General features: G+C 43.2%; 1 protein-coding gene and 1 pseudogene across 3 annotated transcripts; one reads left to right on the top strand and one right to left on the bottom strand.

The window, feature by feature from the left end:
- Nucleotides 1–1,711: 1,711 nt before the first annotated feature.
- Nucleotides 1,712–3,036, top strand: LOC139926799 (uncharacterized; annotated as a pseudogene).
- A 6,439-nt stretch (nt 3,037–9,475) lies between these two features.
- On the bottom strand, nt 9,476–20,356 carry LOC139926769 (WW domain-containing adapter protein with coiled-coil-like). 3 transcript variants are annotated; one of them, XM_071918576.2, is made up of 13 exons: nt 20,063–20,356; nt 19,540–19,573; nt 18,887–19,076; nt 17,113–17,204; nt 15,452–15,567; nt 15,127–15,224; nt 14,506–14,787; nt 13,276–13,398; nt 12,613–12,770; nt 12,361–12,455; nt 11,031–11,220; nt 10,209–10,336; nt 9,476–10,120 (listed from the first exon to the last, which is right to left on the bottom strand). In XM_071918576.2, the coding sequence occupies exons 1-13, from the start codon at nt 20,101–20,103 to the stop codon at nt 10,051–10,053; spliced, it is 1,617 nt and encodes a 538-aa protein (XP_071774677.1). In that variant the 5' UTR covers nt 20,104–20,356; the 3' UTR covers nt 9,476–10,050. The 3 variants fall into 3 exon arrangements, with proteins under 3 accessions (XP_071774677.1, XP_071774678.1, XP_071774679.1); XM_071918577.2 differs by having other exon boundaries at nt 11,031–11,217; XM_071918578.2 differs by lacking the exon at nt 13,276–13,398.
- Nucleotides 20,357–22,522: the final 2,166 nt, after the last annotated feature.

Below are 22,522 nucleotides of genomic sequence, written 5' to 3'. Positions count from 1 at the left end.
TTTGAGGTGCTTCATTGCCACAGAGAGGTAGAGTTGTGATTTGAATAGTGTATGAGAATGTTTCCGTCGTTAAGTGACAAATCACTCATGATATTGCAGAGATGATCACTTAGTGCTGTAAAACCTATTTTAGCAGGTATGAATGGGCTCTAAGGTTTCGTTGGGTATCACATAACACTCTCATTGCTCATATGTATGATTTTGTTATGCACTCCAGAACGACAGTATTCTTCACAGTTTTCTGAGATTTCGTGTTACGCCCACCTCACAACCATCAATCCTAGAAATGATAATCAAATATATACTGTGTACCAAAATCCTCACAGTGCATGTTCTATGTATAGTAGGAGAGCCTGCATCATGCCACAACATGTCCCAGCATCACTTCACATATCTTAATGACAGTCTAAACGATGTGAGCTTTAAAAAGCGCTGGCCATCAGCCCTCTCGTTTATCAGAAGTTTCTCAAGGTCAACAAAAGCAAACACCGCCCCCCAATGTTAAGTTGAGTTTGAGGAGAGATCGGTCACTTTAATCCAACCCCTCTGGCTGTGACAGTGGAACTGGACTAGTGGGGAGTCCGTGCTGTGGGGGACGTAAATGGCCGACGGAAGAGTGAGGAGGACAGAGGGGAAGAACGGGTGAGGGGAAAAAAAGAGAGAAAGGGGCGAGATGAGGAGAAGCCAGGGGGTTGAGATGAGGAGAGAGGGTGACAAAGGTGGAGCAGAGAGTGAAAAGGGAACGGGGCTAATGCAAGAGCGAAGGGGAGGAGCGGTGAATAGAGAAATAGGGCTAATGGTTAAGCCCACAGCACAGCCTCACTCGGATCAGTGGGGGCCATAAATAAATGTGTGACAGCGATAAATATAGCATGACAGGCAATCAGTAAAGTTACCCATGTCCCCCCCAAGGACACTGCTGGTGAAAGGGGCCACAGGACACTGGGACAGCCCTGTGTGTCTCTCTCACACACACACACACACACACTGACTGACGAGTGGCTGATTGAAGCCCACTGTGTGAGGAGACACCAGCAAATCTCACGAGGAGAACACACCGAACATAGAGAAGGTAAGAGCAGATGAAGATGACCCTTAACCTGCTGTATGAAGCGAGGCCGCAGGATCGAAGGCAGTGGTGATGGGATCTATCAATCACCTGGTGTTCAGAAATAGTGGCTGTTATATAAGGTGACAGTGATCAAGCCTATTGGGGTTAAAGGAATGATATGAAGTGCAATTTTTTTAAACTGCCCCCAGGGGCAAACAGAGCAATATCTTGCTCAGGTGCCACTGTTACCTTTGACAGAGTTTTAGAATCCCGCTGACATTGGAAAAACAATTCACCTTTGTAATATACAATGATACAACATGTCTGTAAGAGTTGTGCTTTAATTTACCAAAAGTGAAAATAAAAAGTGAAATGGCAATGGACGCTACAGTGAATTGGAAATCATTTTGTTCATTGTCATTTGATCATTTGAAAATATTTCATGTGTTTGAACACTTGTGATGGGTGTAGGGTGGAGTGTGTTTTAGAGTTAAAGGATAACGCTGGTGTTTTTTAATGCATTTTTTACCGTCAACAAATCCTATGAAAATAACAAAATCAGCAACGATCTGAACAATTGGTGAACACGTGTATAAACAGACAACCCCTCCAAAAACAGTGAATCCTTCAACAGGCCTTTCAGAGGGTTTTTAAGGCACCATGATACTGTGGGCAGTGGTGCTGGGTCTGCTGGCAGGGAGCAGCAGTCTAGCCCAGGAGGAGGAGGAGGAGAAAGTGGTGGCCATGGGAGTAGAGGAAGATGCCGAAGAGCCTGCTGAAGAGTCTCCAACTGAAGAAGAGGCTCCAGCTGATGAGGAGGGCCCAGCGGAAGAAGACAAGATGGCAGAACCAGAAGACCCTGGGACTGAGGTAAGCTCCCACCCAAGCTTTCGGGAAGACGCTTTCAGGTACAGTACCTCATGCCATCTTAAGCAATCATTAATAATTGCTGTGTCTTGATATTGCATTTAACAAGGGCTATGTAGATCCAAAACCCCTTCCTTCTATCCTGCGAATGAACGCTCCTGTGAGCACTGGAAGAGGAGAGTGAGCAGCATTGATCTGGGCAGAAAAAAAAGTGATCATCTATTACGTCCCTGGCCAGTGTTGGCATCATAAGAGGCTGTCTATCTTGCCTGTGCTGTCGACTGCTGACTTAGTTTAAAAAATGTATCGAGAGACATTTAGTCTACCAAATGTAGGCATATTGTGCTAGAACTTGGGATTGCTTTTGTTTTTGTCCTTAAGTAATTGGTCTCATTTGTCATAATCAACAGTTGGGCCCACCTGATGATAGGGAGCCTTGTGCAATGTGGATGGGTGGGTTGCCAGGGACCCCAGGGCACAGCGGGCACCCAGGGAGAGATGGCAGAGATGGACATGATGGTCCCTGAGGAGGGAAAGGAGACGAGGGTAACAGAAAACTCTACTAGGTTTGAAATGTAATGGATTCTCATTCATTAGTAGAGAAACTTCAAGGCCAGTGATATTGTGATGAAGTGATATTCTGTTATGGAATGCATGCCAAGAAGTGCATTTCTACACCTGTTTGTCAATTTGATATCTTCATGAAATATTTTAGAAGCTGCTGAAATGAAAAGGCTAATGAACTATTTACATGAATCTTGGTTCTTTTGCCTTCAAGGTGAGCCAGGAGAAAAGGGGGAACCAGGCGCGAAGGGTGACGACGGCCCACCGGGTCCTCGTGGTTTTCCAGGAAACCCCGGTTTGAAAGGAGCAAGGGGCGAGAGTGCCCTCTCGTATCACTCTGCCTTTAGTGTGGGCCTGACACACCCCGCCCATCCGCTTCAACAAGCACCTCCACAATGAGGATCGCTACCTGCAAGTTCCGCTGCACCGTCCCCGGAGTCTACTTCTTCACGTACCACATCACGGTCTACCACAAGGATGCGCAGGTCGCCCTGTTTAAGACTGACAAGGGAGTCCAACGACTTCACCTTCTCTGGGTTTCTGCTGTACCCTGATATGGGGAAGGTGGTAGATGAGCAGTCAGCAGAGGAAAGGAGGAGGGGACGCCGCACTGTGGGAAGAGGGACATATTCTGAGGGTGTTTTACAGGTCTTGACAGTTTCTTCTTCTTCTTCTTTCTTTAATATCTAATTGAATCCTTTATCCCCTTCCCAGTATATGTCATGTCCCATATGTCCCAGCCATGTCTTCTCTGAGGCTAAGGTGGACTTTCTCCTATAATGTTTATGCCTGTCCAACACTTACAGTGTTGCTACAGTTAGAATCTAGGCCCTGTGGTGTGAATCAGCTGTGTTAGCATTTTTTAAACTATTGTTAGGAACCAAACTGGGTTGCAGACCAAGGTCTGGTGGGACACGACAAATCTATTTATAGTGTATTTATTTTGCATTTTCATAAGCTTTGGCCCTCAAGGTAAGACTATATCTCGTGTGGATCCTGGGCTGAAAAATGTAACCTTTGAACTACATTACTCAGAGCAAAGAATGAAGGGTGTCCATACAAGGCCCCACTGATTTATAATACTTGAGGAAAAGAGTGCATGGGAAGGGGCTAGGGTGCGTTTCTAAACTGGACCCAAGTTATAGTGTCCTGTTCTGGACTGCTTGGCCTACTGTCTTAGGCTGAGTAGCGGTAATGGATAGATAAGGATAGATTCATGGTAGTCAGTTCCATTTGTGAATGAAGTCCACGTTTGGCTCAGTTCTCATCAACAATATTGAGATTGTGTAGGTTTGGATGTGCTCGCAGTAAACTTGTCACTCTGGGCAGCTGCTGCATCCACCACAATATACTTCACTTTATCCAAACCAATGGGATTCAAAAAAGGCATTATCGTCAGTCTTTGCTGTAGATGCTCAAAGGCTTCTGTGCCCACAAACTTGAAAGAAAAAACAATTTAACACAACTGAGTGTATCAAAGATACTTTGAGGAAACCTTGCCAGTATGAGGTACTATATCAGCACATTGCAATTTTATGGCAGCGCCAGCAGTTGCAAAGCCATATAACGCTGTCCAAATTCTGACACGTGTTTCTGCTTTGGGTTGGCTGGCAGTCAGAGACAGAATTACACCTTTGTAATCTCAGGTCAAAGCAATCCTAAAACAGAACAATTACATCAACTGAGTCATATATCGCCAGCCATGCCATTGTAAAGTGCTACCTATGTTTCTATTAACTACATGGGTTGATGCAGGTTGTTCTGAAAAAAAGAAATTCTACACCTGAAAAGCTGAATTGAAGATGAATAACTTTTCTTTTTTTTTCTTAAAGTGTCCCCTCAAATATGATATTAGATAATAGGTAATAGTAATATATAGTAGTAATAGTAGCAGGTAGTAGTGAGCTAACTTGTGGCTTATAATGGTGAAAGTGCAATAGGAATTAGCAATTAAATACATGTTTTCAACATAAAAAATACAGTATCTAAATATAAATTCCAAATATTCAGTGAAATAAAAAATGTTTTTTTTAAGCATGTGTAGTTTATAAACCATGAACGAAGTGAGACATCTCTGTTATCAAAGTCTACTGGAGCCTGAGCTTCATCTGATGAATCATAATGCAGCCGGACACAATGCAGCAGAGTTCATAGAATTTAGAATGTCAGTGTCATAAAGACAGACTGACCTGAAGACAGACTCAGACTCACAGTTTCATCTCTGATCGGTGTTCACCTGCACACTGAGACAGAAAACTCACGTTGCTTTCATTTGGAGAAACATCAACAATATCTGCCTTTTAGAAAGGAAACCATGGAGAGTGATTTCCATCTTGGTAAGCTGAACAAGGAGCAATACCTTTATGCTGAAGCCTCTAGTTTCTCTGGAGTTCCTGCTGAGCTCGACTGTGACCTTTCACCTCAGTCTGCTGTTGGTCTCCGCTCCAAACCTGCTTGTGGATTTGAGAGCCTCAATATATGGAAACCAATAGCCAGCACAGCTTCATCAGCATACAAACTTCTCTTGGATATGGACGAAGGAGACCTTCCTCCCACAGAGAAAGAGTCTCCTCTCATGACCGAGGACACAGTGTTAGGTAATGCTGGAGCATCCATCCACCCAGCTCAGCATGTTGAGGCTCAGTCTAACCTGCTCCGCCTTGTTGAGGCTCCGTCCCATGAGGCTCAAACTGATGACTTCAAAATCATTGAGAGATTGAGGCTGCTTCAGCACTCCCCCTTTGGTTTTGACGATGACTACCACCTGGAGACAGTTGGAAAGAGATACCTCTATGCTCCCCCATGTGACACATCTGGATTTGTGGCTGACTGCTGCTCACCCTGTGGATCCACTCTGGGCTGCCTGGATGAGTGGGAGCCACTGGTCAAGTCCCACTTTGACTCGAAGAAGGAGGGATTTGGTGAGGAGCTCCTCTACGCTTCATCACATCTCTCTAGATTTGTAGTTGACTGCTCCCCACAGCATGGGCCGACTCTGGACCAGCTTGACAAATGGGAACCTGTTGTCAGCAGCACTGATTCTCACCTGATGCAGTTCCTCTCAGTCTTCCTGGAGGAGGAGGAACTTCATCAAAAGCACATGAATGCTTCCTCAACAGTGAGTTCTACATTTATGGCTGCCTGCGCTGCACACCATGCCCCTACTCAAGATCACCTTGATGAATGGGAGCCAATCGTCAAAGCTGATTCTAAACTGATGCTGTTCCTCCAGGACTTGGAGAAGGAGGACGAACAATGTCCTTTTACCATCAAGAGTGAAACGGTCATCCCTTGTGCACAGATTGAGGCCGCTGCTGAAAGATCTGTCACCGTCCTGCATCAACCTGAATGTTGTGAGGGAACAAAAGTCACTGTCCTCTCTGCTGGACCTGACAACAACTCCACCTCAGAGGAGGCTCTCCCTGTCTCTCTTGCTGAATACACCCTGATTCACCTGCTTCAGGAAGGATCAACCAACCTGCTTCAGGAGTCCCAGGCTCCAGCCATCCAGGTTGAGGTCAAAGCTCCACCAAGCCTAGTGGTTGAAACTGTAAAGGACACCAAGGATCTGTCCTGTCTGACCCTGGAAAAGACACTTCCACCCGTCCAGCTGGTCGAACCTGCAGGACCTCAGAGTCCCAGTGCCAAAGACAGCCTGTCAACAAAACCAAAGAAGAAGAAGCGTGGCTTCTTTTCTTGGCTATCTCGCATATTCCGGAGGAAGAACAAGAAATCTGCTGACAACATGGCTGCAACATCAGAGACGCCGCTCCAACAGACCTGCCAGACAGAAGCAGATGAGCCAAAGTCCTGCTTGACTGCCCTCTCACCTGCAGTCCACTTCTGAACTGCTGTCATCTTCCTATCCACTTTACACTATTGAACAACTGAATCATTTTATTTGAATACATTTATTTGCACACCAGCTGTTACAGTGTCTTTGCGCATTTCTTCAAAACACACCTTTATTCCTGCAGTTCTGGGTAACCTGTAGCCTAAAGCAGTGAAAGTGTAATGGAATTAGTAAATATATGTTGGCCATTAACATTTTCTATACCTCTATTACTAACAATATAATCAATATTTATTCTAAGTGTGGCTTTTTTCACTGAGAGTCCATTTTGCTTTTAATATACCACTTGTTTTCTGTAAAAAAAAAAAAAAAGCTACAGGGAACAAGCACCGATAACATTTGTTTTGTCCCCTAATTACGTTATTGTACCCTGTAATAATTTTAGTCTTATAAATCTCTCATAATTACAAAATTGTTACCCCTTAATTCTCTGACTTCTTGTTTTGTTACCCTGTAACTACAGCATTATTATTTTATTAGTACTACATAAATATAAACTACCGTAGTTACACTGTAATTAGCGGACCGTAAAAAGTGTTACTGGGATTTTTCCTATGTGTGTTTATCTATTGCTATGCCAGTAGTGAAGCTGAAATAGAAGCGGGAGATTGTTTGTAATGTGAGCAGCGCATTGCTATCTCCGGCATGCTCAGTGACCTCAACTCTAGAGCCAATTGGTGATCTCCGCACATACAGTACAGTCGCTGATGCGCTAATTCGAAAAAGCCTCACTGAGTCTCTGCTGTGGTCTCTGTTGTGCTATGATTAAATGGTAATAAAAAATGAAACCAAGGGTAAGTTCTGAATACCAAACAAGTCATTTTGCAAGGTATGAAAAAATCTGTTATATTTAGTGTGGTTCCAGTTCATAGGGACTTTGAAAACTGCAAAGGTACCTGCAAAAAGGATGTGGAGCCCCAACATTTCCCCAAATTCTTTGCATCTGAGATTTATGGAAACTGATTAAAACTAAAAATCCTCATCACTTTCCATTTTTGAAAAGGAACAACAATCAACTTAGGTTACTGTACATCCGATGAGAACAATACAAATGTTCCATTCAATAAAAACAAGAATATTCAAAGTGACACAGAAACGAGGCTCATGCTCTTACTGGAAAATTGGATTGAACACACCAGTCACACCTAACAGAACAGCCTACATAAGACACACATGTAATATCTGCAAGGCATCTAACATTACAGCTAGTCAGCATTAGCATTCCAAAAAATGTATTGTTCAGCTTCACCTCCTGTAGTAGCAGTTCTCCAGTGAAGCATTTATTGTGCTTGAAATGTTAGAAGAGCTACATGAGCACTTCCAAAGCTTTGAAAGGAATTTGCAGCAAGTCTGTGTTGGCCAAACACGCTGTGGAGCGATGGAAGCAGGAAAGGCAGTGTTTAAAAGAGGTGTTTAGACTGGAAGGCCATGTTCAATGTCATACTAGATGTAACAGTAAAATACTTTGCCATTTTCAATTCACCACTCTCAACGGTTTATCATGTGCTTGTCTCGTCAATCAGATGCTGCTGATTAATATCATCAAATCTATGAACCTCTGTGTAGGCCTCTGTATCAGTCATGGAAGAATTTGAGTTGGCCCAGATTCATAAGACAGGTCACCTCCATCCTGATTTGATCCACCCTTCTGCCTCTGTACAGGCTACATTTTACTTTTACATGACATATACAGTAATAGGTTTTTAATCTGATTGAACTAAGATGCACACATAAGCAGAAATGTGTGGAACAGTGAAAACCAGACTCAAGCTGAGATTGCCTGCTGAATGTCACCATCTTGTGTCCAGAAAAGAAACTGCTACTGACAACATTGATGTGTTGCCAGTGTATGGAACTCCCTCGGCAAGTTTTCCATTAAACTGTAGCTGTGCAGGCTGTGGGGACAAGGGTGACACCTAGCAGTTGACCTAAGTACATGGTCTGGTCCCATTAGTCATCCATTTCACAGTGCCATCACCTGAACCCTCCTCTGGACTAGGTACACATTTGCAGTTTATTATGGCAACTCGCATGATTCATAAAGAACTTTAGTCAAGACACACAGCATACACACACACCACCTTTATCAAAGGCAAGAAGATATCAGTTAAATTGTAAGTAAAAGTCAACAAGCAGGAGGTGTGGTAGAATATTTTATTCTCATATATTTTATGGAATAATATACAAAGCCCCCCCACCCCCCAAAACAAGTGTGCACATCAGTCCAGATCTGCCAGCCAAAGTAAACTGGTTGGTGGAAACTATTCTCAAGGACAGGGTAAAGAATAGCCTAGAGAGACAAGAACTAGCTTTGTGGGTGTAGAAGGTTATGATTGCAGTTTCATGTGACGTCTCATTCATATAAAAAGTACATCATCTCATCATGAATGAACCTTATAAAAAAGATAGCCGAATTTGGCTGGAGTCAATTGAAACTAGTGCTGCAGCCATGACAGCTGAACCAAGACAAGAAAGAAAAAGATGAGTTTTGAAAAAATAAAATGTCTTTCCATCTTCATTATCACTACAAGGACGTAATCAATCATGTGCAACAATAATTTAGGTTTACATGACTGTAAAATCCAGACCTTAACATTTACATTTTCTGTTATTTTTCACAATCTCTTGCTAAGCTGCACAAAGGAATGAAAGATTTGCCCACTTGGGACAGAAACAAAATTGTTGACAATTATACAAAAAAAGACAAATAGCTGAGGGGATAAGAAAACCAGTGAGCAGGGCTACGAATGAATGTAACCTCACATGTTCTAAGAGCCAAACTAGGTCCAATAATATAGGGTTTTTCAAAGTGGCTCTGAAACATTTGGAGTGTGTTTGACATAGCTAGCCGTTACTCGTTGATTTTGTACCACTGGAACCACAACACTCGCTCCCATCGCTTTGGACAAGATAAATCAAGCGCACATCAAGTATTTCAAATACACCTGGCCGACGGCCTTGGCTAATCTCATGTCATGACATGTAAAACCAATCAGCTCCCAGACAGACCGGGATGGGAAAACTATTGACAAGTATAATAGTGAGCAAAAAGAACACTTTTAAACATCACTACCATTGAATCCATCCAATTCAATGCATGATTCACCATTACTGAACAAGTCCATTTCATAATTTTTGAGGGAATGAGTGTGTTCAAACCCTCAGCACTGATTCACACCAGTTCTCGATATGAGATGGTTCTTTTTTTTTTCTTTTTTCTTTTTTTTTTTTTAAGTTCATTTTCCAGGAATGAAGTTCATTCTTTTCCTCACCACTACACGTCAAAACACATCAGAAAACAAGTTATCCCAGTACAATAAACACAATCCAAGGGTTCACGGTCCAAAAAGGTGCCATTTGAAAAGAGCCTCAGGTCAAGAAACCTAAGGCCCCAGTCCTACAGTCCTGTGTCCACTCGTTAAAGTGTCCAACTTGGTGAACCATCACTTTCACCTCGTCCTGGTGAACGAGGACAATTCACATGGTGGACATTAGAGAAAAACAAAAATCGACATGTTCAGGATGATGGGGCCGCTGTCTGAGTCGTCTTCTGCCAGTTTCAGCTTCGCTCCCCCGGGCCTTCCTCTATGGCTCCTTACAGAGAAGATACAGCAGGCTGCTACTGCAGCCTCAGAAGCTGGCTGCCTGTCTCTATTCCTCTTTTTCTGTCTCTTTAAATCCAGCCATCCATATCCTCTCTTCTCCAGTCAGGCCCTCAGACCATGTATGAGTTCTGGTTCTTTAGCTTGTCCAGCTCTTTGCTCTGCTGCCTGAGAAACAAGATTCTGGAGGGGGGGGAAAGACGTATATGAATGTATATGTGTCTCTATCTGTCTATGTGCATGTCTATGCGAGTGTGATTCTTGCTCTCACCTCTGTTCCCTCAGTGTGGCCTGGATTTCACACACTCTGACCAGGGAGCGGAGGTTTTTCAGCTCTGTGCAGATCTCAGACATGTACAGGCTGCCCATGTTGTGGACGTCCTCACGCAACCTCGCCGCCTGACAGAAAGGAATGAAGTTTTGACCACAGATATTCACAACATACTAAGAATTCAGACCTGATATTCACAAAGTTTCTTGGAATACAAGGATCAAAATGAACTTACTGATCTTACTCATTCAGATTTAATAAGACAAGCTTGTCATGAAGCAACACTTGTTCAACACCAGATTTCAAGGCCTCTTTAATCACAGAGCCCCAAATACGAATAAATATGACATTGACAGCTTGAGTAAATAATTTACATATTTTGGTGTTTCATCAAAAGTTCCTGAGCTCAAGCAGTTGTATCGCGTGAGACTTAATTCCAGTCGCAAGCTGGTAGGTTTTAGCTAATCTGACACTGTAGAGCGGATAGATCCACATGCAACATCAAAATGGAACAGAGTGTCCTGTTCTGTGTGATGTCTTGGATCCTGATCCAACACATATGACAGTAGCATCATTCAAAACAAATATCAAGAGGGAAGCTGGTCTAAAATCCCCGGTTGTGGGGGCCCATTAACGCAGGCAGGGCCTTCATTGTTACAAACAAAATGAGCAACAAGTGTCATTTTATGGTTTTCATGAATCCATAATAATCCTACAGCTAAATTAACCAGTAGCTGGCATTCCATTGCTCTGTATGCAAGTATTCATACAAGAAACAGTAACTGTTGGTGCTCAGTCTTCCCTCTCTGTGGAGGACTCTACCTGCTTCTCGGTGTGTTCTGCTGGCCATCCTTGGACGTGTCTGATGAGGTTCTCATCAAAGTGAGCAGCCAGGGTGGGGGTGAAGGAGCCGGGGGTGCCGGCCTGGGTTTGGCTGGTGCTGCTGGAGGGGACAGGGGGCAACCCGGCCCCACATATGTGGTTCGATCCCGCGGACAGAATCTCCTGGCTGCTGGGGCAAGAGAACAGATCAACTGCATGATGATGATGTTCATGAAATCCAACTGTTGTCCCCAGGCTGGGATTTTTGTCCCCCATGATGAAATCAGGGAGAGTATGAATTAGTCTCTTTCTATTCATTTGTCCACTATATCTTATCGTCACGTGATATCTCAGACACCGCTGATTGGATTTTCATGAAACTTAGGGAAATAATGGATCTCACCACTGCATTACAGCACTTTCAACACTGCAATGATTAGCCCAAGGGGGGCACTATAATTACATGTCAAAACAAGGTGACATTTGTTACCAACTGGCCAACATGGGGGACAAGATGCTTACTGTCGCCTTGTTTTGTTTGGTAAGCATTTTTCAGGAATCAATATATTTCAACCTTAAATGTTTTGGATTCTTACACTAAGAACTTGAGTTCTCATACTGTTTATGGTCACATGTACTGAGCAAATAAACTGATTCAATTTAAAAAAGCAGAAAGTTTACCAGTGTTGAACTGAAAAAAGTACTCTTTGGCATAGTGAAATGTGCTTTCATTCAAAAGAAAGGGTATCAAAAAAACAGTATAGTTTAAGAACCAGTATGAAATTTGACATATCAGAACACGTGTCAGTAATATTGACAAGTTTGCAACAATGCTCAGCCCTAACTGCACCAGATTAAAGCCATTATCATCGTCATAACCACCAAGTCAAATGAATTTGTTAAGAGCCAAAAAACAAAGAACTCTGGCTGGTATGACGAAGTATTCAATTCCAAAGGCACGGGCAAAGACTTATTAAATGCACACATCTTCTTTGAACCACGTTGACGTCGCAGCACACAAAATGGCTCACTCCATCAGTTGACAGAGATGGCAAAAAAAATTCTGACAATGCATGCATTCAATTATGCTGCAGGCATGGGTTGTATTAGCACCAAGTTCCATGTACAAATCCAATTACTCTCACAGTTAAATGTTTGATGTTTATGACTTTTTGAATGTTGTCATAGAAACAGCCTAAGACAACCCTAAGACTTCAAATCAAGGCTTTGAAAAAAAAGTTCGGTCACACAAGCCCTTCTTTTCTTTTTGACCACGAACATTACGGTGTGCAGAAGCCATTTCAAGGTGTAACCTCTACTGGGAAACTACCTTCGCTGTTGGAGAGTCCTGGGATCCTCTGGACGTTTCTCTACGGAGGTCTGAGACAGAGGGAGCGGTCCTGGTTTACCTGAAGACATATTGCCCTGGGGAAGGAGGGGGAGACAGCGACAGAGAAAAAGGAGAAATGAAAACAAAGGGAGGGGGGTGGGTACGTATATATGAGCAAGAAAAATAATATTTACGGTTTTCAAAAGTGATTTTTATCTGCTACTTTTAAAAAGGCAACTATCTGGTGCTCACCCTGGTTTGGGAGGAAGTGATGCCACCAGGAGGCACGCCCAGCAGGGATTTCTGGCCTATCAGGTTGGTCTGTGGCGTGCCGTTCCGTGGCGAGACGTAGGGTCGCGGTGACGAGGCATCTGACGTCAGAGACACGGGAGACTGACTGGACTGCTGAGCTGATTGGGGGCATGGGAAAGAGACAGAATCAGCATAGAGAGAGAGAGAGCATTACGTTGGTTTCTATAGCAAGGCAATCATCCTACAAATACACAAATACAGACTGATGGGCGCGATGAACAGCAGGAAAATTATCAATACTGGCAGTATTGGTCCAGAAGAAACCAAAAACCTATAGTGACTTCCTTATTTGGAGTGGAGAATCGCGCACAGATCAATAAGCACTAAAACCAACAAAATAGGGGGGCATTTAATTACCTGGCAGCAATAAAATCCGACAACTAGCAAATCAAAAAGGCCAAGGTCATGGAGAAAGTGATATCCACAGACGACTTGCATGACATGCTAAATTCCATTATGACTTAGGACAAATTATGTCATTTAAGGTTTTTTGCTACATTTAAAAGACTTATTTCAGGAGTCGGGGGACAGCGGGGTAATTTAAAAGTGGAGGAGGGGAGTGTGAGACAGAGCAGGTGGTGAGAGACAGCGAGAGGGCCGTACCTTGGTTGGAGTGCTGAGCGGCTTGGGAGAGCAGAGCAGTGATGTTGAAAGCAGACGGTCCAGCAGTGAGGAGCTTATGAAGCATAGACCGCAAGGAAGCTTGGGTGACAGCAGCCGCCAGGACTGGAGGGAGGGAAGAGGAAATGCACACACACACACAGGTAGGTGAGCACAGACACACATACAGTAGGTGAGCGCACAACCACACACACACACACACACACACACACACACAGGTGAAGACACGTGAATCCAACAAGTGAAGTGAGAAAACACAGGTAAGTGACAGGGCAAGAAACTAATTTCTCTTTCCACCGGCCACAGTGGCTGGTTCTTTCAAATTCACCAGCAAACTAGACTTTTAGAACGGTAAATGACCTCCAAATAAAGGCCAAAGTGGCAGGTGAGTAAACAGTTGAATATACCAACCTACCAGCCACAGTCAACATTTACCAACATTTGGCCGGTGGCAATTCTCCACACTGGTAGGGTGAGCATTAACACATATAAGTGAACTCAGAGGTTAAAAGGACAAGCGCACACACACACACACAACAGGTTCACATAGAAGATAGTCAGAAATCCATCATATAAGACAACAGAGGTGCACACAGGTGAGGGACAGCACACAACCACCCATTTACGGCAGGATCCACACACACACACACACACACACAGAGGACGGAAGTAAAAGGACATTTTTGTCTGCAACAGAAGACTACATCAAAAGCTGTTATAACATAAGCCATTTGGTGGACATTTTTATCCAATGAGCCTTACAGTATCATAAGCGCATACGTTTTTAGCGTGGGTGGCCCCAGTGTGGAATTGAACACCTATTGATCCCCAGTTGAGTATTTACCATTTCTATACAATAACCTTGCCAAAGAGACAAAACGATTCTGGAATATTTTCACTACTTTCAAATTTGGAAAAGCAACATGTTCCCTGTATTTCACTGGCATGACTTATCACACAGTGACTGACAGTGATTTTCAGAGTGCATTCTAGTTTAATATGGCAGCTGCCTCATGTTCACCTGCTACTACTCTGTCTGCATCATATGATTATCCAAGCCAATAACAATCAACTTTATACGAATTCAAGTAAGTTCTAAACACACTTCTCCTGGTAAATGTCTTTGCTTCAAACTCAATTTCGGAGGGGGGGAAACACCAGCCCTGGTCTACCGTTTATCTTGTGTGCACCGATTATCTCCTGTCCCCTCACCCTCGTTGATCTTGGCCATGTCCATGCTGCCGTTGTTCATCTGTAGAGTAGCCTGCAGCGCCGGGATAAGCTGATGCAGGAGGGCGGGGTCCTGAAGCAGTGCCGGGGACTGGGACTGGACAGCAGAGGGTACTGGCACCGTAGAGGAGGAGGAGGAAGTGGTAGAGGGGGTGGAGCCCAAAGCACCAGGAGCGGAGTTCAGGCTCTGAGAAGCAGAGGAAGAGGAGGAGGAGGAGGAATGGCCGGAGTTGGATGCTGTGGACTGGTCTCCTGAAGTGCTCTCTGTGGAGACAAGTAGAAAGCAGAGCTTGAGAGTTATGATATCAACCTTGTATCAACCTCAAATGTGTCAGCAGAGAACACAGCATTACCCCAATACAGTGTTCTCAACATCTGCGGCCCAATTTTGGGTCTAAATCTCTTCCAGCACCAAACAAATGTAGCAAATCACAGCCGTGTATATCTTGTGACCTTGTGTGCATCTAGGCTGTTTAGCCAGAAAATGCGCATTCGGAAGTTTGCAACAATTTCGGGGACAACATGCCCATGCCAAGTTCCACCAGAGGATGGCTATGTAAAAACCTGAACCACATGGCTAAATCTTAGTTAGGCCATACTTACTTGCTGTGGCTTTGTCCTGCAAGGCCTCTTGTCTGTAGTCCATGTCCCTAGGGAAACTGTTTGCCGCCATCTTGGCTGAGTCTTTCTGACGTTGTTCTCTGTAACAGGATTAAACACATACTGAAATCAACAGTGGCGATGTGCAGATGCAGGCTGCAGCTAGATTTCATACCCTAACCTACTGGAAAATTGTCACGACTGGTACATTGGATGAACCTTTCACATACTGTATGTGCAAGATAATCATAACCACTTTGTCAGGTAAATCATTAAATGATTATTGCAGTGCATGTAGTCATTTCAATCAAGGAAAATGCCGGCCTACCTCTCCAGCAGGTCCTTGGGCTTCTCCCACTGGGAGACCTCAGTTCTGCAGTTGTAGTAGTACTTCTTCCCAGAGGAGCTGATATGCTCTGTCCAGTCATCCGCTGGCTCTTGGCGCTGGGAGAGGCAAGGCGAGAGACGGCATGGTAAGTATACGTTAGGCGTACCACAGGGGAAAAAAGGAAGATGTAAGCTGTGGCATCCCTCAATATCACAAAGCCTGTTTCCAAGATTGTTGACAACCAAACTGTGCAATATCCATTTCTCCCATTCTGCTCACAGATTTTACATTTCAAACAGCTACCCCGAGTCTTTATACCCTGCGGGATATAGATGTGGGTGGTAGGGGCTGCTCTCAAACTGTACCATCAGTCTGACAGTCTGTTACAATTCAAAACTCTTAGAGCCTTTGAGTCAACAAAAACTGAACAGACAACTATGATGAACAATGGAAAAAAAAAACGGCACTATAATTTTAGGGAATACAACAGCAACAGAGTTTGACAACTGCAGGCCCACAAAAGACAGATAGTTGTTTTTGCAGCAGCTAATGGGCGATCGAATAAACTCTTCTGGGCTTGTGAACCTCAAATAAGGACAGGGCAGAATGGATAGGCATAGTTAATCTGTCAGCCTTTTACCAAAACATCATCTTTGCTCTTAATTCTCCCGACCCCAAATAACACGTCTCTCTCTCTCATGATAGATACACACAGAAAAGCAGGGCAAAGCAGGGCAAACATGCCTGTGGGCTACACATTTATCACTTACTAGTAGATATCCAACCAAACCATGCAATTTTACATCAGTAAACCAAATCTAAATATCATTTTAGTTTTTAACCACAGACTCAAGACCTAGAACATTGGACTTTTTATTTTAAGATCATAATGAGTGAAATGCATAAGTATGTGGCATTTTACCAGCACCTCTCGACTGACATGCTGTGCACAAGGTTTTTGTTTTCTTGTATTTTTTTTTTTAGCCTGTCATGATGTTGGCCATGTTTACTTTTACATATGTACCTTTCTCCACTGTCAATGCTGTAAAATGGTACAAATAACTAACTTTATCCAGCTTACAGACATAAAGGAGACACTCGTATCAACACTAACCAGTTAACTGTACCATGAAAATACCCAGATGGCCCGTGTGTATCTACACTGATAAACCGGAGTCAGTGTTTTCTTTACATTTATTTAGCTACAGTGCCCCCCATGACTAGGAAAATGTAAGTACAATGAAAATTCATCATCTGGCCTTAATGTTCAGTCGTTCAAAAGAAAATATAACAATCACAACTGCAGCACAATTGTGCATCAGGATATAAATATCCAAATAAGAGCCATTCTTAAAACTGTGAAATGGAGTGAACCTGGGTCTCACAACTAACCTGCGACCACCCCCGACATTTCCAAACAAGAGGCGCAAGGCACTTCATAATCTAATCCGATAGGGGGAACCTGTGGTGTACGTATACATTTTCTATCATGTATTGTTCTTGAGTTATTGTGTTGTTAATGTGTCTACACAGACAGACAGACGCCACCATAACGACATATTGTCCTGCATATACCATGCAGCCTGGTGGCAGGGCATAAAAATTCTACAGGAAACACTGAGGGCAGATCATGAGATAGATAGTGTTGAACAGTGCCTTACCCTGTCTGCAGGCTTGCTCTGAGTCGCATGTGAGTCGGAGCCATGGTGGGAGCTGTTGTTGTGAGAGTTCTCTTGAGGAGAGCCACTGGTCCCTGCAACAAAGCCATTTGTCAAGTGATGGACAATACACAATGCTCTGCAGAAGAGAAAATCCTCACAGGTCAGTGACGGCTACAGAGTCTGCATCATTTAGATTTGAGTACAAGTGGCAGTGTTAAAAGCAGAATGATGGCACTGTGCTCTGATGGTGAAACACCACAGCATAATCTAAAGATTAAAGGTTTGTTCCCTGTGACAGCATCTCTCTTTGATCAAGACGATGAGCCCCTATCTGCTCAATGTGCACCGGGGTTGAACCTATGTTGAACCTATGCTAGGAGTGTCTGAAGGGCAATAAAACAATGGACTGGAGAAAGAAACAAATTGGACTGGATGAAGATGATTAATTCCTGTGTGTAGATGCTCCTCTACTGCCACATGTGCAGCCTTGAACCGACACCGGCTCCAGTAGTCCCGGCTCATTTGATGACCCTGTGCTGCTACCTAGACATCATATTCACTATCTGTACTGTATTTAAGGATGTCAGAAGTCTGTCAGCAAAATACACACATTTCCAAAGGTCTTTAAGGTGTTCTATTGTTCACTGTATAGGGGAAAGGCCAGGAGAAAGCCAAGGAAAGTCTGGGCGATGAATAATGGTCAGAAACAATGTACTTTGTTCTATAAAAGAACCTTTACATAAAAGTGCAGTAAAGCACTTAAGATTTATTCACAGGCCTGGAATACATAATTCTATTGTCTGAATGTCATGACTCACATGTCGGACCTTTCCATGGAATTTTACAATATAAAACCAATCATATTTTTTACAACTCACGCTTTTGTGGTGAACATTCCAATAAAAGTGCTCAAACAGCAGACTGTATTTTATTTTTACTTGCAATTGCTGTCAATCTCTACCACAAAAAAAGTGCTATATTTGCTCTGCAATCTCTGGGGGGGAAACACTGAAAAAAAAAAAAGAGCATTTCTGGTGGCGAAAATTACAGAAACGCAATTCTGGAAAGATTGGTCAGTCTTTTGAATCCTTGGTGAATTCTAACTGAGGATTTATTTGATCAGGGTTACAGTGAGTTTTGTCTGAGGTTTCTTTGGTCAGCTTGCCAGGCAAAACAAACAGAGCCGCCATTTCTGACAACAAACTCATTTACAAAGCAAACAATGATGCCTGGAACTAATAAAGAGGGCTCCCAGTCTGTCAATGCTGATGGAAAATTGGACAGTCCCAGGTGCTCAGTGTGTTCCAACTGAGTTTCCCTTACATTTCCAGTAGTGGCACCCTACCACCAGCTGGAAAACTGCTCCAAACTAAAAAAAAATGTGAACAACAACAATGATAAAATGGCAACCAATACAAGCAATTTTAAAACCTTAACTGGTTGCTCATACTGCCTGCTGTCATATACAACACTTCCCAACAATCTAGTTGGGTCAAAGCATGACATTAACAATCAATTCAATCAGAAAGTTCTCTTGAATTTCTTGTCTGATTATTGGCGCTAGTGCGGTTAGTCCATTGTGAGATATGGACTTGTATATCTCACACTTCATTCCGGTGCTGATGTTGATCCATTGCACCCATCAGATCTACATGAATGAGAGCAGGAGTGTAGCTGTATGGTATACTCAAGCCGCTGCCTTTGCTTTTTAACAAGCCTTTGAGGTAAACCTTTAAGCCGCATGTGTGTGTGAGACCACCAGCTCCGGGCTTACCATTTTTTCCTCTGAGTGTGTGGGAGGTTTTTGCCTTGCCGTGTCCTGCACTGTCTCCATGTCTGCTGACAGGACTCTCGTCGGAGCGTCGCAGCATCTTGTAAGGGGGCGTGGGATCTGATGAGCCATCGCGCACCTTGTCATAACGGTGAAGGCTGCTGGACTGGCTCTTTGGTTGAGATTTATGGGTCTGAAATGGATAATGCATGGTAGATCAATACAACATGGAGAACATTTTCGGCAAGTGGCAAACTTTAAAATGCATAACATTAAGTGAACTGTGCTGGAATAATTCTATATGCTTGAATTACTTTATGAAGTATAATCTTAGCCATTTAGGTCCATCTACTGAATATCTTCAGTGGCTTACTTAGCTCGAAAACAATACTGAATGGTTCAAATTTAAGAGTTTAACTTGACTTGGGCCAGTAAGACCTGTATTCTAGTACCTAGGTTCTGGTAAACCAGGTAGCACTGACCCACGCTGTAGATTTCAAAATAAAATGTAGAGTAGGGCTCCTCTACCTCCAACACAACAATTTAACACCTGGATATTACCCTAGGAGGAAAAAGACTTGAGACCCTCATTTGTGATGTGGTGATTTATGATAGGTAACGTTAACGTAAGCGTTCAGAAAATTAGCAAAACATACCTGATAGGATTGTGAATCCCTTCGGTCGTTGCACCTAGAGAGAGACACACAAAAGAAAACCATTAATCTTTTGGGCTAAAACGGGACATTTTTCTTACCTTAGTTAGCTATAAGCTAACTGCAACCCATCTTAGCTAATTAGTTAGCTACTGGTTAGCTAGCTTAACAATTCGCCATTTTAGCATTAGCTAGCTAGTTACTCGTCTTGCCAGTGGTGACAAATATGTATATATACCATTTATATAAACGCTTTAGTGTTGTGGAGAATGTCGTACAATAGCAGACTGTGGCAGTCGATGTATCGCTAACGTTAACTTGCCAGCTAACTTAACGTTAGCTTGGGTCGGAATGATTTTGTTACAGGAAATATCCCGAGCCCAATATAGCTGAATTGCTAGCAAGTTGTTAGCACTGATAGCGGTAACCGGCGAACAATTTTGACTGGTAAGCAAACTACAAATTCAGAGCTAAGCTACACCCTGGACACAATGTTCAATATGTTAAGGTTTTACACTTGATTTACCCATCGCTGACTCTTGTTGGTTTCCTTGCATGCATCACCATCAAGGCCGTGGTGATGTGTGTATGCGTGTGAGGGGGAACTGTGGCCTCCTGTCTGTCTGCTCTCAAAGCTCTTCTCTTTTCTTAAGCTACCTGATATCTGGACTCAGCCTATCCTACCAAAAAGATGCCTACGAGTTGTGCACCAAGCACAAGCATTGCACAGCGGGTGGTCTGTATCGAAAACCACCCTCAGTGCATCATCTGGCATGTAGTTACGGTCTGCGCTTGGCTTGGCCGAGGTAGCTTAGCGAAAAGCAGCAGAGACAGGAGGAAATAGAGAAAACGACACCAGTGTAAAGGTAGCCAGAATAAATAAGAAAACGTCCGGTTATAACTTTCAAAATAAAACCCTCATTACCTTTTTAGTAAAGTAAAACACCAACGTAAAAATAAAGATCTTTCAAGGAAATACATTTGCTGATCTTTTTCAAAATGCCATTCTCACGTCGACATCTATTCATAGCCATGTGAATACACTAATGAATCAAAAAATACACAGAAATACTCAATCACAAAACAGGCCTACCAGACACCTTGAAATTATGTCCACTACCTTGCAAAAAGCCCATTTAATCCATAGATGGGAAACAGTTTTTAAAGGCTATAGAAAGGGAGCTCTTGTAGACTACCTGGTAGTCATCAGGAAAATGCAACATGATAACATATAGTCTTTTTCGTATCTTTACAGCTAAAGTTGATCTTCATAGTTAATGCAATGATCATAATGAGTATTTGCTACGATTTTTGTTGTTGAGTACGACTTATTTTATATTTTTTTCCGGGAGTGGCATATGTTACGCTTTTATTTTGAAGACAGATAGCCCATTTCCGGTTTTACCCTAGCTGCGTCCGGCTAGCTTGACGCAACTGAAAACGACGCAGCTGCAAATGGTGCTGTGGACTCCGCCTCCAAGTTCACATCTCGTTGGCTGGCCCGTTTCCGGGATACACCCACGATCTGCCGGCTGGTCTGCATGAACACTTTGCCGATCCATTTAAGTCTAATGTTGTCAATTTCCCCTGGGACATTTTGGTATCTGGTGTGGAGAATGAGACAAAGACATTCTGCAGGTTATTTGATCAGTAGCCTATACAGATGAGGAACAGATGAGGAACCATTGTTTCTCCATTTTTTCCACAACACATATAATATGATAATGTGATTGATCAATAAAGCATAAACATTAAAGTTCCCTTGTCGCTCTCCCCCTCCACAGAGAGGTCAGAGGTCAGGGTCGGCGACAGAACAGCGCCCCTGTAGCAGGTAGGAATTCAGTACCTTTACACAAGGAGTAGGCAGGGAAGATGCTTGTTGACACGGACCCAGGTTTTCCAGTTGAAGGACGGTCTCCCTACTCATCTGCTCATCTGCTGCCTCTTCTCTGCTTCCACATGCACCGCCATCCGTCTCACCCCTTCACCCTGTCACTGCTGAAGTTCATCCACTCCCAACCCCCATATGACCAAATCTCCTGTTCTCCCACCTTCGTTATTTACAACCCAGTAGGCGACTCTCTTTTATCACCAGAGAGACAGAGGGAACAAGTTTAAAACAGATCTAAAAAAGAAAAGAAGAACAACCATACTTGCAAAGGGAACTGGTATAACACTGGCAATGTCCCATGCCCCGTGATTGCTGTATCGATTGCCTGCTGGCTTGATCTAGGTCAGACCTGACATCTATTGCCTGAATCAGAGACAGTCTCTTTTACACTCGGACCAGTCCAGCACTATGCACCACCTCTTTGCTAGCGGATGCTCAAATGCAACTATACTCTTAGGTAATTGAGGGATAATGGCCTGCCTGATCTGGGCCTAAATGCACGGACAATCTCTGGTGAGTCTGATCTAAGTTTTGCATTGTTGTGCTGAGCAATGATTTCCTCTGCATACACTTTGTTGGAATGGAGACAAGACGCCTGTTGGGCCTTGAATTTGTATAGAGCGGTGTATTAATCTAAGTTCATTCATTGTCTTACATGATCTCTTTATTATTTATCATCAGGGCTGGAAATATTAAAATCCCACAAACCCATGAGTGCTCTATTTCAGACAGGATATTGTCCTCCAGGCAGGCTAATGGGGGGATAATGGACAAGAAATGATTGTAGACCCAAATTCTGTCGTCACATTAGTGCATTATTTAAACTGATCCTCATTTAGGACTTACTGTATATACCCTGACATGCTTCTTCAATGCAAGTTTATGTCTGCAGACGATGGTTAACTTATCCAAAATTGATAAAAATAAAGATCTTCCAGAAAACATATGTGAATAACTTAACATAATGTGAATAGATTTGGACCAGGCCATGAAACCTAAACCTTAACGTTTTATATAGAGTCATTAGAATTCATAATATCCAGTATGGTATAACTTATGTTTTTATTTGTTGCTACATGCAGTGGAAAGTCATAC

The sequence above is a fragment of the Centroberyx gerrardi genome, chromosome 13 (genome assembly GCF_048128805.1).
Source record: "Centroberyx gerrardi isolate f3 chromosome 13, fCenGer3.hap1.cur.20231027, whole genome shotgun sequence".
Classification (NCBI taxonomy): Eukaryota; Metazoa; Chordata; class Actinopteri; order Beryciformes; family Berycidae; genus Centroberyx; species Centroberyx gerrardi.
Note: the sequence above shows the minus strand (reverse complement) of the source record. Positions and strands in the feature narration are given on the sequence as shown.

What these genes read in the sequence shown, in the direction of transcription:
- LOC139926769 (XM_071918576.2), bottom strand. Translation starts at nt 20,103, where the DNA reads ATGGTGATGCATGCAAGGAAACCAACAAGAGTCAGCGATGG. An exon ending in GCAGGACAAAGCCACAGCAA is followed by an intron (nt 14,788 to 15,126) that starts GTAAGTATGGCC and finishes TTGTCTCCACAG; the next exon opens with AGAGCACTTCAGGAGACCAG. An exon ending in TCACTTCCTCCCAAACCAGG is followed by an intron (nt 12,456 to 12,612) that starts GTGAGCACCAGA and finishes CTCCTTCCCCAG; the next exon opens with GGCAATATGTCTTCAGGTAA.